Raw genomic sequence first — 14,822 nt, 5'->3', positions numbered from 1 at the left:
TAATCAAATATATTAGTGCATGGCTAATATATTTTATATTAGCCATGGATCAAATGAATGTGAAAGTGTTCACTTATAGTGACAAACACGTAGATGATCATCACCAGTTTATGAGTTTGCCCTGAGCTCTCTACAAAGCGTTTTCCTGTCTTTCAGCTCATTGTTTAGGTTTCTCAGCCCATACTCTTTCTGTCTCTGCATACACATCAGCTTTGTAAGCCACAGCAGCCAGCTTTAATAAACTGTCAGTACACTGCCTGCTCAGCACCAAACAAGAGACAAAGTTAGCAACTAGCTAGTGAATATATAAAGTATTTAGCTGCTAAGGAGAGATACTTCACTCCGAAGTTGTTAAAGGCCAAAACAGCTAAAGAGAGGATTAATATTACACATTATTCTGTATATATATTTGTTGGGGGGGGGGGGGGTGTCAGTAACATGACTCTAGTTAAATGCTAATGTTGTTCTGTGTCTGCGTGAAGTGTAACTAAGCAACTGTTTGCCAACTTGTTCCGCATAACAATTGTTATGGGGTGATAATTTGTCAATGTTTACAGCCTGTTTGGCTGCTACCAAGCGACCAAAAACCCAATGATACAGTTATAAGTATGATAGTATTCTCACCAAAACGAGGTACAGATTTCAGCTTCATTGCTTTACTCTGTGACTCACGTTGTTATGTCTACGTAGGACCCTGGCAGATGTGGATAAGGACGGTCAGCTACGAGCTGATGAGTTCATTCTGGCCATGCACCTGGTGGACATGGCCAAAACTGGTCGGCCTCTGCCACTCACACTGCCTCAAGACCTGGTACCTCCCTCTCTCAGGTAACACACACACAGATTGACACATTTACTGGATTCATGAATGAAATACAACCACATACATTCCTTTTTCTTGTTTCAGAGGAGGAATCAAGTCCAGTGAGCTTGTTAATGGAACGGGGCCCTATATAACTCCCTGTTTAATAGACGCAATAGAGACAGAACCTGCACAAAAGACCAAGAGCAGTGGTATGATAAACTCTGCACTCTGTACGTTTTGTTATGTTTGTGGGTCTCTCATCTTCCCCTGTGTCATACCCCTATCTCCCTCCTCTTCTTAGTGTCCTTTGAGGACAAGCTGAAGGAGAATTTCGCACGAGGCAGCGCCGAGCTGGAAAAGCGACGACTGGCTCTGGAGGAGGAGCAGAGGAAAGAGAGGGAGAGGAGAGAGAAGGAGGAGAGGGACGCTCAGGAACGAAGGGAGAGGGAGGCCAGGGAGCAGGAGAATCGGAGGAGGCTGGAGGAGGAGAGGCGCGTGGAGAGGCAGAGAGAGATGGAGAGACAGAGGGAGGAGGAGAGGCTGAGGGAGCAGGAGAGGAAGGAGGTGAGTGGTAGAGGTAGCCTCATCTGTGAGATGTTAAATATCTATATTGTCATATCAGGTGACCATGTTTCTGTATACTTAAAGGCGGCGAAGCAGGAGATGGAGCGCCAGCGGAGGGAGGAGTGGGAGCGAGGGAAGAGGGAGGAGCTGGGAAGGAGGAGAGAGGGGGAGCAGGAAGAAATCTCTAGACTCAGGGCCAAAAAGAAAAGTCTAGAGTTGGAGCTGGAGGCTGTGGTGAGACCACGTTACACATCACACATGCGCACACTTACAAACAGTGTTAACGAAGGTATGGGTACACATCCTTATCATCTGGTTTCCAGGGCAACAAGCACAAGCAGATCTCAGACCGTCTTCGTGACGCCCAGAGCAAGAGGCGGATTCAGAAGGCAGAGGTGGACCTCATCAATCAGAAGAGGGACGCACGCATCACAGAGATCAACACGCTGCAGCTTCAGTTTGAGGTTAAAGGAGATGTTTGGTTTTTTTTCACCTCCTGCCCTGTCAACCTTTCTGCACTCAAATTATTTCCATGAATGTATTTTGATTTTCTATTTTGTATGTGTGGACCTCTGTGTTGTCCACAGGACTGGCAGAGGAAACTCTCGCAGCTGGTCCCAGAACAGCAGAGGTTGACTGAGAAACTGCGAAACATCAACCTCAACAAACTGTCATGTGGGTAACAAATGCCTGCTTGCACTGCACACAAGACACAATATCGGTCACTGAATTCTCTCAGTTATCTCTGACCTTTGACCTTTGGCTTGTAGCAGCGACTTTGACCTCCCTGACCACGAGCGTGACGGAGAAAGGCGTGAACTGCCGGAGGCTGAAGGACCAGCTTGACATTCTGGAGAGGGAAACGACAGACAAACTGGCACAGATGGAGCAGTACAACAAGGAGCTTAAGGTCAGTGATCAGCACAGAACAGTTCAGGATACGGAGGGTGGTGATGACATTTTTAGCCTCAATCTCAAGGGAGTTTAGACCATTTGAATTTAACATAACCCACATTCATCCAGGACGAGCCAGGTCAGGCCACTACACAGATTGCAGTGTGACTTGGATGTAGTGTCTGTGATGTCCCCCATGAATCTTTAGGGAACGCTTTTGTAGCTTTGAAGAAGTTTAGGTTCAGTATCTTGGTCACTTGTTGGAAGGTAGAGAGTCTAGAGTTTGAATATAATGAAGGGCCTTGGTGGAAGTGAATTGTGATATGCAAAGACAACTGTCAAACCCGTCCCTAACACCCTATTTAAATTCATTTGGTTTCCATTAATTTCCATACGGTATGGAAATCAAGAAGCAGAGTGTTGAAACTTGCTTTGGTTATAAATCCATCAGTAAGTCACGTTTACATTAACATTACACAACATAAGGAAGTTTTGAGAGATTTTCATATAAAAAAAAAACGATGCAAACAAATGGCTGCTGGGAACTTTAAGAAAATAAAAGCATTTCAGAAGCATCTAAAAATGTTCTAGCTTGCAAATGGTGAGTATTCAGAGTTTAAACTTCCTCACAAGTTACACTGTGATGGTGTAAACTTTGGTATGGTGAAGCCTTGACATTAATATTTTTCAGAAGCTGATTTGTGGCAAGTTTTTTTTTTCTCTCTGCCTCAGTGCAGGCTTTATTGAAGTAGAACAAAAACAGGGAGTTTTAAAGTGCTGCTCCGAAATCTTGGTCACAGTAACTCTAGAGTTTCACCCCTCTGGCAAAGAAAACCCTGATACCCAACCATTATTGCTCACACACTGGAGGCTCGGATACACACATTCGCTGGCCTGTGAAGAATGATGTCATGCCCGCTCACAATCTGTCATCAATCTGAAACTAATAATTGCAGCATTGCTCTTTCTCTTTTCCCCCAGTTCAACTGTTTTTATTTCTTAACTGCTTTTTAAAGCTTTTAACCCTTGTCTTTCTCTCCTCCCTCTCTGTTTCCTCTGCTTCCTGCTTACTGGGTGTTCTTCTTTTCTCTGCTTGTGCATTAATTCCTTTTTCTTGTGATGCCTCTTCCTCTGTCCATCCCCCTTTCCCTCCCTCCGTCATCACACTGTGTGCTTCTTTCATAGCTTGGGGATATGGATGACTGTGTCCTGCGGGGCCTTCTGTCTCTGCTGGCCTGCCTCAGCCAGCTCTTCCTTCTCATCAAGGTTATCCTTCTTCCTCTATGTCTCCCTCTCTTCACCTCCCACTACGTAATCCTTTTCATCACCCCTCCTTATTTTATTTATTTTTTTCACTCACCTCTTGCTTTCTCCTTACACCACAATTTTCCAATCTTTGTTTCGTTTTCATCCTGTGATGATTCAACCTGTTCGCGCATCTTTGCTTTTTTTTGTCTTTGGACTCATTCTTAAACGGAGCTCTGCTTTGGTACATCTTCCTTTTTTTATTCTTGTTGTTGTTTCTCTCCGTGGGATTTGTTCTAGCCTGTGTTTTCTGTGTAAACAGGATGCACCCTGAGGGTAAAACACACACACAGCGTTAGAAAGAGAAAAAAATGATCTCGGCTTATATACAACACCGATCAGCCACAACATTAAAACAGGTAACTGGTTTTAATGTTGTGGCTGATCGGGTTATATCTGTAGAATAATGTGATTTAAAACTTATTTTTCCACAGTTACCTGTTTTAAAGTTGTGGCTGATCAGTGTATGAACACATATCTGCATGTTTCTGTGAAGTTCTGCAAGTTTTTGTTATTTTTTTATTTATTTATTTTTTTTACATCAGTTTTATTTGGAATGATTATGGGCTATTTTTACTATTGGATCAAATACTTTTAAACCACCACATATGATATATCATGTACTGCCTTCTATGGATTGAGTATAAAGTCTATATACACTACTGTACATCAGCTTCAAATAGCTGCTTTGTGATTGGAGCAGAATTAAAGCCAGCATTCAGTTGTTGTGACTGATTACGACAGTTGTTCTGCTGGTTGATGCTTGTGTCTTTATTCCCCTGTGATGTATTGGATATGCGGCGACTGCATCAGGAGCTGAGGGAGAAGCAGGTGAGGCAGCAGGCTGTCCTGGACGACCTGTACCGAGTCAAAGAGGAGAAACTGAGGGAGCTGCAGAGACGCAGGGAGGAGGAGAGAGAGAGGAGGAGGAGGGAGGAAGAAGAGGCAGCAAGGTGAGCGTGAGACATGTGACTTCTATTCATCTTTGTTTGGTGCATGCAGCAGATTACTCTGCATGATCCATGACTTGAATCTGCTTTTGTTTCTGCAGATTTTTGCGGTGAACTTCATTTCCAATAAAACGCATGTTCTCTCTGTCGCTGTTTTATGCTTCAGAAGATTTTAAAAAGTCAAATTTACTTCCCACAGACAGGAAAAGCTAGAGCAAGAGAGGAGAGAGCAAGAGCGGAGGGAACAGGAGAAGCGGGAGAAGGAAGAGGAAGAGGCTCGGCAGAGGAGGCTCCTGGAGGAGCAGAGGGCCAGACAGAGGGAGGAGGAGGAGAGGGAGGCGCAGAGCTGCCTCCGAGCAGCCCAGGAGAAAGCGCAGGAAGAGGAGAGAAGACGAAGGGAGGAGGAGGAGGAGGAGAAGAGGAAAAAGGAGGAGGAAGAAGAGAGGAGGAAACGGAAAGAGGAGGAGAAGGAGGAGAGGAGGAGGAAAGAGGAGCTGGAAAGAGGAGGACAGCACCCGGTATTGGTGGCTGAGCGATCGTTCAAGCTGACCATGTATAAAGCGCTGTACTCGTTTGTTGCCCGCAACGCAGACGAGCTGAGTATAGACGCAGACTGTCCCATAGAGGTACGAGACACACACTCGTACTGTAAACACACACACTGCAGATGTCTGACTCACAGATTCAGACATTTACCCGTAGATACAGAGGTGGGCTGTTTTAGCTGTATTTCTGTCACATAAATATTTCAGCGTTTTGTTTTCAAAGTATTCCCCAGAATTCTTGTCTTTGATAATCCTCATTCAGTTTTTTAATTTAACCTCTTTTACTTTTACTACGCCAACTTTTTAGATGTTGATTAAAAAGGATCCATACACATGTCCAATGGAAGATTTGTGGGAACTGTTCCCAACATAGGTTTACCCAAGACAATTTTACATTAGATATAGAATTTGTCATCTCACATGAAGATAACCCAGACTATCACTAGTTTATCACTGTGTTTCCTCAATAAGCGCACTAATGAGTAGCCTGATAGACCGCCCTCAACTGCCAACCCAGCTCAGTCAAGCAATGGGAAGGTGTGGGCTGGCAAAGGTCCACAACACAGCAACAGGACAGGAACAAACAAGGTCAATTGAAAACAAAATGTTGTCAAATCTGCCCCGAATCAAAAAAACGACAGTGCTGCAAGCAGATGGTGTGTAAAGTGCAAAATGTCATTGTGCAGCGATCACAGCCAGAAACCAGTGGTTTGTCTCAAAATGCATGCACCCAGGACTGTTCACAGCCCACTGGACCACTGTGGTTGTGTGTTGTTGCTGTGTAATAGTAACTGTTCCTGATTGGTCCAAAGGACGACTGCAGTGGGGAAACACCATGTTTATCATCATCACCTCGTTATGTGTGATTAAGTGCAATTAAAAAGTGTTTTCCATGATGCAGGTGGATGAACACACTGTCGGTGAACCTGGCTGGTTGTGCGGGAGTTACCGCGGAAACAGGGGCTGGTTCCCCCAGAGTTACGCAGAGAAATGTCCCACACTCTCCACCTCTGAGACTGCCTCTACTTCGCCTGGAAAAACGTCCTGTCCACCACCACCACTTATCATAGGGTAACACACAGACCTTCTCTGTCTGATGTTTCAGTGTCTCAGCACTAAAGCTAGAACAGTTTTGAGCGTTTTCACTGACTGCTAATCTGTAATAGTCACTTTGGGCATTGTAATTTATGCCAAACTACTGTTCGGTTGTTTTTATTCTTCTGCTTTCTCCTTCCCTCACACTTTGTACCTCCTGTTTCCCAGAGTCCCAGATGGGGAGGCAACAGGCGATAACACTGCTCCTGCCCAATCAGACGCTTCTCAGGTACGGAGGAAAGCCGGTGAAGTTCTCTCTAAAATGTTTTTAATGGACAGCTAAACTTTTCTGTGACCTACCTCAGCAGCAAAATCAAAAGCTTGTTGCTCGTCTTGTTGCTGTTTCAGGAAGAAACCACGTTTTATTCAGGAGCAACATGGGAGTCATTTGTTCTGAGGGTTTCTATATATAATCTGTCATCAGACATCACATTAAAAGACAACAAGAGAGTCTACAGGCACAGTCGACTTGACGTAAATGCTTACAATATGCTAATGTGCAGCAGCTATAAACCAAGTTTACCATCTTAGTTGAGTGTGTTAGAAAGATAAAGTTGGCTAATTAGCACCAAACATAAAGTACAACAAGGTTGATGCATGTATCTGATCACAAACCAAAGTATTGGATGAAGTAAAAAGACGGACCAACTGAAAGACCTCGGAGCTAGCCTCGTTAAGTTGTATCATACTACCATTTATTTTACATACATCCCTTCTGTCATTTCACATCTGCTGCTGGAAAATTATCATAAATAATTTCATTAGTTTCCAGATAATCTGGAGTTTGGGTTTAAAAACCGGCAGTTGGCTTGTAATTTGCTATTTTGTGAGACTAATTCCTGACCTTTGCTGGATTTCCTGTTAGTGTGGTGATCTCTGTCTTCGTACTATATCTGGGCTATAAACTGGCTTTGGCGGCCAAGGAACTAGGTCTGGCTGGGGTACACACAGTGCCGAAGAGACACGAACACAAACACTTCAACAGCAGCATGGCTGTGTATTTATAGTCCTTCTCCACTGGGAGTTTCTCTCTCTCTCTGCGGGTCACACAGACATTTACAGATCTCCCGTTCCCCATTGATGACATCAGTGTTAGTAGGTCTGACATTTGTAGGTTACGTCTCATGGTCTAAAAGAGTCAGGTGAAGTTACAGCGATATTCCGAGTTGATCTATAAATATGTAACTGATTCTAGAAATGAATTGTTTAGTTGTAACTGATGCTGAAGCCGCGCTGCTCCTCTCATCTCACTCCTCAGTCCTCGGTCTCTCTGCTGGCTCGTGCCGTCTCCTCGTGGTCAGCCACCTCAGAAACTCACCTCAACCTCTCCTCCGGTGACGCAATCACTGTGCTGCTGAGCTTCTCACAGGGTGACATCATCAGCGTGCTGCAGCAGAGGGACGAGTGGTGGTTGGGACAGCTCAATGGGACGCAGGGATGGTTCCCCAAAAACTATGTCACTTTGGAGACAGGTGGCAGTACAGAGTACGAATACACACATGACAACAGACACATTCTCTTTGATGTAAAATTGTAGTTGAATGTAAGACTTAACTGTGTGTCGTTCCCGTTGTAGTGTGGACGCTTTTGACACATCTGACTCTGTTCAGTTAGAGGGTAAGTTTAATTTATCTGTAAGAAATAAAAGGTCTATTCTGTGTATTTAATCATAATGAGCTGCGAGTCATTTTACAGCTGTCTCAGTGACGGCTTCACTCACACACTAACTTATATGTTCCTCGTTTTTAATCCTAATCAGAGTACGTGGCCTTGTACACGTATGAGAGCCCAGAGATGGGGGACCTGACATTTGTTGAGGGGGATGTTGTCATGGTGACGGAGAGAGAAGGAGAGTGGTGGCGAGGATGTATCGGGGACCAGACAGGGGTGTTCCCCTCCAACTATGTCCGACCTGTTGAGCCAGAGGTGAGAGAACTGGTGTCTTTGTGTAATTATTGTATATTAAACAGAGGTGTAAAGATTAGTCAGCTAATTAACTGCATGATAATGTTTTGTGTTTTTTTTTTCTATTGTTAGTAAAACAAAAGAAGGATATTTGGAAAACTGTGATGAGAATTTACAGTTATTTGACACTCTGTTGTACAAAACAGTTACTCGGTTGTTAAACATGTGCTTTACGACCACTTCACTAATTTAGGTGTCAAGACCTGGAGCTCCAGCCAAGAAGCCTGGTGAGAACAAGCGCATACACATCACACACATGCACGAGGACCGAAACTGCTGATTAACTGTGATTCTCTCCGCATCTACCAGATCTAAATCCACCGTTGACTCTCTCTGTTTGGTTAACAGAGATTGCCCAGGCAGTCACCACCACCGTCACCCCGACGATGCATCAGCTGCATCTGTCTCCAGGGCAACTGATCGTGGTCCTGGCCAAGAACTCCACCGGCTGGTGGCTCGGGGAACTGCAGGTAAGTCACTGAAGCCTTGGGGGCTCTAGTGTAATTACAGCAGTCTTTTTTTTTTTCTTTTCTTTAGAAGCAAAAATAAAAGAATAATGTTAACTGCTAAACCTTTAACATTTTAGTAACAAAGTTTTTACCTTGGCTCAAAGGTCAACTGTGTCGATCCGTGACGCAGCAGTTCTCTAAAATCGCCTTAGGAAAATACTTAAATATCCACTTTCCCATCTCAGGCCCTTTCTGTCTCTGTGTGTAGGAAACTGAATCTAACATCCAGAATTATGTGACAAAAATGATGTGAATTGTCATGAAAATGTTTTTGCCATTAGACCTGAAACTACTAGCTGATGAATCGATGCGTTAGGCAGAAAATACTATTTCAATACTTGCTTATATGTTTAGATACATTCAGACAAAACCCGTCATCTGAAGACGTCATCTTTAGGTTCGGGAAAATGTCTCACATTTTATAGACAAAATTATTTATTAATTGATAATGGAATATAATTGCTATTTGAAGCCATCGTTGCTTGTTCGCCTGTTTAGGTTTAACCTATGAGTTAGAAGTACATAGAAAGTAAAAGCATTTGAGTGAAGAAGTTGATCACAGCTGATACTGTCAATGTGTTTGTATCTGCTGACTTGTCAGATCAATGAGGAGCTGGTGAGAGTTGGACAGGAGGTTACAGGAGGTTACAGGAGTAATAACAGGGGTGTCTATAGGTCATATGTCTACAGAAGTGCGAGGTCAATCCTTAGAGCTTGTTTTGTGCTGAGGCTGCAGCTGTAGCTCTGGTTACAGCTCTTCTTGAATGTACAGTAATGAGAGAGCTGGGCCACGTTACCAGCAAGGGGTGAACAGCTCAGACAAGACAGTCAAAATTTAAACAGCTTTGTTCAATGACACCACAGTTTTGACAAATTGTACACTGTCCTCAGTAATGAATATGCTAAGCTATATATACATATATATATATTTTTAAAGCTTGGTCAAGTAGGAAGAGAGGTTGAACAGCAATCCTTTGGTCATTCCACAGACTTGAGGCTAAACTTTGGCTGGATCTATGAAGGCCGTGAACATATATTTCCTCTAATGATCCATCATGGTTCAGTATAAATTGTTGTTTGCACTGCTAAGATTTTTTAAGGTTCAGCTCTGTGCCCCAAAAAAATCGATTCATCAATTCATCTCTCGACTTAGAATTCAGGCGCGAACTGGCAGGAGATTGATTTACTCTCACGCGCCCTTTTCCCTCCAGGCTCGGGGTAAGAAGCGGCAGAGGGGCTGGTTTCATTCCTCTCACGTCAAGCTCCTGGGTCCCTCCAGCAGCAAGTCCTCTCCCTCTCCTCTGCCAGGTGATGGCTGACACACTCTGAACACGATGTCCTGTTTGTGATGAGCGAGCACGATCCGTCTAGTTTTTCTCCACATTTTTTATTTGGATTGCTGGGTTACTGTAATACATAACCAAGTGAAAATTCAGAATCACATTCATCTTTCTAGGCTACAATTGACCTGCCAATCCTGCCAATCACTGTGGTTGTGATTCCGTGTTCCACGTTTTTAAATTACGTAATTACATGAAATATGAATTCATGCATGAAACAAGAGAGGTGCGAATGCTATTAAATTAGTGTCATGTATCCGTAAGTGATTAACTTTGATGAGTTAACAAATATCAGTAGACACGCTCCTAACAAGATTTTATAATTCCATAAAAAAAGTCTTGAAATTTTCAATAGATTGATTTTTTTTTTTTTTTTAAATTCAGTTCTGCCTATGGTGAAACATCCTATTGATCAACACTCACTTCTTAAAGCCCCTGAAACTAGGCTTCACATCTAAAGTATTTATTTGTAACATTGAATATTCATGGCTGAACACAAACAGTTAAAGTTTTTAAAAAACGTCTTAGTTGTTATTATTTATTACCACCCACGAGGAGGGTATATTTTCTTCGATTGAGAAAATAAGATTTCACAGCCTTTAATAACACACCTTTTGTGGCCCTGATCCCTCAGTGTGCCAAGTTATCGCGATGTACGACTACACTGCTGCCAATCGGGATGAACTGAGCTTCTCCAAGGGTCAGCTGATCAGCATCCTGGACAAGACAAACCCTGACTGGTGGAAGGGAGAAGCCAATGGAGTCACAGGCCTGCTGCCCACCAATTATGTCAAGATGACAACAGAGTCAGACCCCAGCCAGCAATGTGAGTAAACTTTCGGTTTTGTTTTCTGCTTTAACTTTTCCTCAGACAGACCCTGTTTTTCTGTCATACCACTTGAGAGAATATCAATAATTCAAACATTTCATTTGGAATTATTGTGGGAGTGCTGGGGGAGGAATCGCACTTTGTGGAAACTGATAAAACATGTTTATCAGCTGTAGAAAACAAACTTCTATCATCCTGCTGAAAAAATCTCATTGGTTGACTTGGCTCACTTCAGGTACAGTAGATTCCTTGTCCATGTCAGAGCATGGAGAGACTGACGGTAAGCGTAAAATAGTTGGTTTGTGCCAATCACTGAGGGAACACTGGTGAACATAGTCACTAACACAGGCACTTAAAGGGCTCAATCCTCGACATATTGTTAGTGTAATAATTATTGAAATAAAGTTAAATGTAAAATTTCCAATTTGAGCAAACATAATGGATTAGGCCTTTTAAGTTTAAGAGGGTTCAGAATCATTTAAAGGAACAGTTTGACATTTTGGGAATTGCCAAGAGTTAGATGAGAAGATCGATACCGCTCATAGCGCTGTGTCTTGAATATGAAGCTGCAGCTAGCAGGCAGTTAGCTTAGCTTAGCTTAGCTTAGCTTAGTGTAAACCAGTGGGAAAGTGTTAGCATGGCTCCGTCTGAAGGTAAAAAGTAAAATAAAAATCTGAAAAAAAAGTAATGAGGCTAGCTAACAATGCTAGCTGTTTTCACTTGTTTCCAGTCTTTATGCTAAGTTAACCGCCATATAACAACCTCCTAGCTGTAGCTGCATATTTAACAGACCAACAGACAGTGGCATCAATCTTCTCATCTAACTCTCAGCAAGAAAGTGAATAGAGGCATTTCCCCAAATGGCTAACTATTCTTTTTAACAAACCTTGCCAACAAATCATTGGATCAACAAAACTGGCTCATTTTCTTTTCCCAATCAGTCACATTTCTGGAAATTGAAGCTTCATTTTCACTGGGAAATACAATGCATACAATACAGTGATCACTTCACTGTCGGGGTCGGTGTGATTTCACTCGTATATTCACTGCTGATTCGCACATAGCTCGTCAGAAATTTAAAAAAAGGCCCTTTTGAAGCAGGAGGTTTGTATTTGAATTAGTATTCATAGCTTGCATGTTCCCCTCACTGCAGTGGATCTCTGTTAATAAGAGTGAACACGATGGACGTTTAATTATTGTAAATTTGTTAAAGCCACAGACACTAAATGCAATGAAATCTGAAATCTAATGAACACGTTCTGACTTATACACACCCCAGTACACGAGGTCTGCGCTTCTTTACAGAAATGCAATGTAAGAAATTATGATCATGCTCCAGCTGATACGACTAGCAATAACATTTACATTTCCAGAAATGCATTATTAATGCACCTGCATGTAAGAGTCCAGCATTAATATTAAAACTATATTAATGTCTGCTGTCTCTCCATCTCTCCTTCATCTCACTCATCTCCCCCTCCCGCTCCTCCACTTCATCTGTTTTTTTCTTTCCTCTGTAGGACAGTAATGCTGGCTTTCCTCTCTCCTCCTCCTCCTCCTCTACCTCCTCCTCTTCCTCCTCTTCCTCACCCCTTCTGTCTGAGCCAATCCGAATTGCCCTGTCGCAACAGGAAGCCCAGCCGCCAGCAAGAACAGCCCAGCTCTGCGCTTTCTATCTCACTCGTTTAGGACTGTGGTGTTCTGTGCCCCTCTTCTTTTTTTCTTTTTAATCCCCCTTTTTTTTGCTTCTTTTACCTGCTCTTCTTTAAATTTCCTCTTCTGTCTTTTCCTATTAGGCATTAATTTCTCGCCCTTACCCCCCTCGCTCTCTCCTCTCCTGTGTTTCCCTTGATGTTTCTTTAATTAACTAATTAACCGAGGGAGCGAGGCAGAGGCAGCTAGACATGAGTTGTAGAGGCTTTTGTCCCTCTGATACAATAGCATGGAAAGTGTAGTTTTGCTAAAGATTAATGGAAATATCAACCATAAGAGTTTGGTTACACAGTATAATGAAAATAATATGTAAATGGCATCAGACTGAAGTCATTTAGTTTTCTAAATCGTGGCTATGAATCAGTATGAGAGTTTTTTTTAACAGGGTCATTCATTCTTGCACTAACAACTTTAAACCTTGTTAAAATGGACCAATGTGAAAACTCACTGTTGCTTAAATCACCAGTAACCTTGATTGCTGCTTGCTAACACATTGCTTTAATTAAAACTAACCGATTATGTTATTATCACTTCTTATGCGCTCTTCCATTTATTAATGCTTCCAAGTATTTAACATCGAGACTCATCCTGTACTGAACTGTAATATCACCAGCAAAAAAACACAAGATATTAGCATACCATCCGTTGAGAGTAGATTCAGAGAAAACGACACAGCTGACATTTACATCCAATCTTTGCCAAGTTTGAACCTCAAAGACTTGAACTACCAACAAAGTCTTCCACTGCTCTTTCACTCAAGCATTAGCTACTTTATTAATTTACACCTATGCAATCATTTGGAGTGAGCGCTTGAAAGGTGCTTCATTTTTCTTTAATCCAGAGTCCTCGGTAGCAGTGTTGTTAGTGTAAGCATTGCCTGGTATGTTCCTTAAGTTCTTGTACTGCAAGTACAATGTGCCTCACTCTTGTTTGTGCATTAAATGTAAATAAAATATCATAGAACTGATAATAAAGGGAGATTTTAACATGCTGATGTCTGTAGTGTTTTCTACAATAGTGCTTATCGGATTTTCTCCATGTGAGTGATTGACAGAAAAGTTGTATGTGTGTTTGCCGCGCACATGCTACTGGTGTGTTTGTGCATGGATGCATGCCTGCCTGCATGTATGTTTGTTTGCATGGGCATGTGTGTGTGCACTATAGGGTGTGCCGACCTGATGACGCTGGACACCATGACCCCTCAGGAGAGGAAGAGACAGGGTTATATCCATGAGCTCATCCAGACTGAGGAGACCTATGTGGAGGACCTGGAGCTGGTACTAGAGGTACACACACACACGCCCAAACATTCTGGGATATTTACAAATTGTCAGCTTCTCTCTGGAATTTGAAACACTGATCTTGTTTCTGTCTCTACTTGTTTGTGTATGTTTATGCATCTCAGGTTTTCTACAAACCCATGTCTGAGTCAGGCCGTCTAACAGAAGCTGAGATGGCAGTGATCTTTGTTAACTGGAGGGAGCTGATTATGTGTAACACCAAACTGCTCAAGTAGGAAAACACACACACACACACACACCATTAAGGATTCTGTTTAATGTCTTTAATCTTTTCTGCTTCCTGCAACTATGAAGTCTGCAGATTTACTCTTGATCTATTCAAATTAATTTAGACAGTTCAGCCAGTATTCACACACACACACACACACACACACACACACACACACACACACACACACACACACACACACACACACACACACACACACACACGTCTACATGAGCTGAGAGTCAGAGATGCAAGACTTGACACTTCCATGCCTGGCTTAGTACAGACGCCTGAAGATATAACAAAAATCTTTAAAGTGTTTCACATCATCAACATCTGTGTCCCAGGGCCCTGCGCGTCCGGAAAAAGACAGGAGGAGAGAACATGCCGGTTCAGCTGATAGGAGACCTGTTGGCGTCGGAGCTCGCACACTTGCAGCCTTACATCCGCTTCTGCTCCTGTCAGCTCAACGCCGCTGCCCTGCTGCAGAGCAAAACCCACAACCAGCCCGACTTTAAAGACTTCCTCAAGGTACAAAGTTTTGGATCTTGTAGAATCATGAAATAGGACTGACATAAAAAAAACAAAGGGACAAAACAGAGAGGGCTTACACTAAATGGTTCTGTAAGAGGCAATAAAATATGTATGTGCATCTCTCTCACTTGTCTGCATCCTCTTGAGCAGAAGATCGCCACAAACTACCGCTGTAAAGGAATGCCACTGTCCAGCTTCCTCCTCAAGCCCATGCAGAGGATCACACGGTACCCACTGCTCATCAAGAATGTACGTGGAAAATATC

At 42.8% G+C, this 14,822-nt stretch overlaps 1 protein-coding gene across 5 annotated transcripts in view; it reads left to right on the top strand.

Moving 5' to 3' along the window:
- Positions 1 to 14,822, top strand: part of itsn2a (intersectin 2a) — a 36,997-nt gene that overhangs the window by 18,678 nt on the left and 3,497 nt on the right. The window contains exons 10-33 of one of the 5 annotated variants that reach the window (XM_056404845.1): positions 691 to 828; positions 908 to 1,014; positions 1,107 to 1,369; positions 1,454 to 1,603; positions 1,693 to 1,833; positions 1,957 to 2,044; positions 2,140 to 2,279; positions 3,449 to 3,529; positions 4,382 to 4,521; positions 4,718 to 5,144; positions 5,965 to 6,134; positions 6,327 to 6,387; positions 7,417 to 7,643; positions 7,735 to 7,775; positions 7,918 to 8,084; positions 8,317 to 8,350; positions 8,472 to 8,593; positions 9,844 to 9,940; positions 10,607 to 10,798; positions 11,037 to 11,081; positions 13,679 to 13,800; positions 13,920 to 14,026; positions 14,371 to 14,554; positions 14,708 to 14,806. In XM_056404845.1, the coding sequence (XP_056260820.1) occupies positions 691 to 828; positions 908 to 1,014; positions 1,107 to 1,369; positions 1,454 to 1,603; positions 1,693 to 1,833; positions 1,957 to 2,044; positions 2,140 to 2,279; positions 3,449 to 3,529; positions 4,382 to 4,521; positions 4,718 to 5,144; positions 5,965 to 6,134; positions 6,327 to 6,387; positions 7,417 to 7,643; positions 7,735 to 7,775; positions 7,918 to 8,084; positions 8,317 to 8,350; positions 8,472 to 8,593; positions 9,844 to 9,940; positions 10,607 to 10,798; positions 11,037 to 11,081; positions 13,679 to 13,800; positions 13,920 to 14,026; positions 14,371 to 14,554; positions 14,708 to 14,806 (3,343 nt within the window). Of the gene's footprint in view, positions 1 to 690; positions 829 to 907; positions 1,015 to 1,106; positions 1,370 to 1,453; positions 1,604 to 1,692; positions 1,834 to 1,956; positions 2,045 to 2,139; positions 2,280 to 3,448; positions 3,530 to 4,381; positions 4,522 to 4,717; positions 5,145 to 5,964; positions 6,135 to 6,326; positions 6,388 to 7,416; positions 7,644 to 7,734; positions 7,776 to 7,917; positions 8,085 to 8,316; positions 8,351 to 8,432; positions 8,594 to 9,843; positions 9,941 to 10,606; positions 10,799 to 11,036; positions 11,082 to 13,678; positions 13,801 to 13,919; positions 14,027 to 14,370; positions 14,555 to 14,707; positions 14,807 to 14,822 lie in introns of all 5 variants that reach the window. The other 4 variants (XM_056404846.1, XM_056404847.1, XM_056404848.1 and 1 more) reach the window with 4 other exon arrangements.

This window comes from Seriola aureovittata, chromosome 19 (genome assembly GCF_021018895.1).
Source record: "Seriola aureovittata isolate HTS-2021-v1 ecotype China chromosome 19, ASM2101889v1, whole genome shotgun sequence".
NCBI classification, from domain to species: domain Eukaryota; kingdom Metazoa; phylum Chordata; class Actinopteri; order Carangiformes; family Carangidae; genus Seriola; species Seriola aureovittata.
Note: the sequence above shows the minus strand (reverse complement) of the source record. Positions and strands in the feature narration are given on the sequence as shown.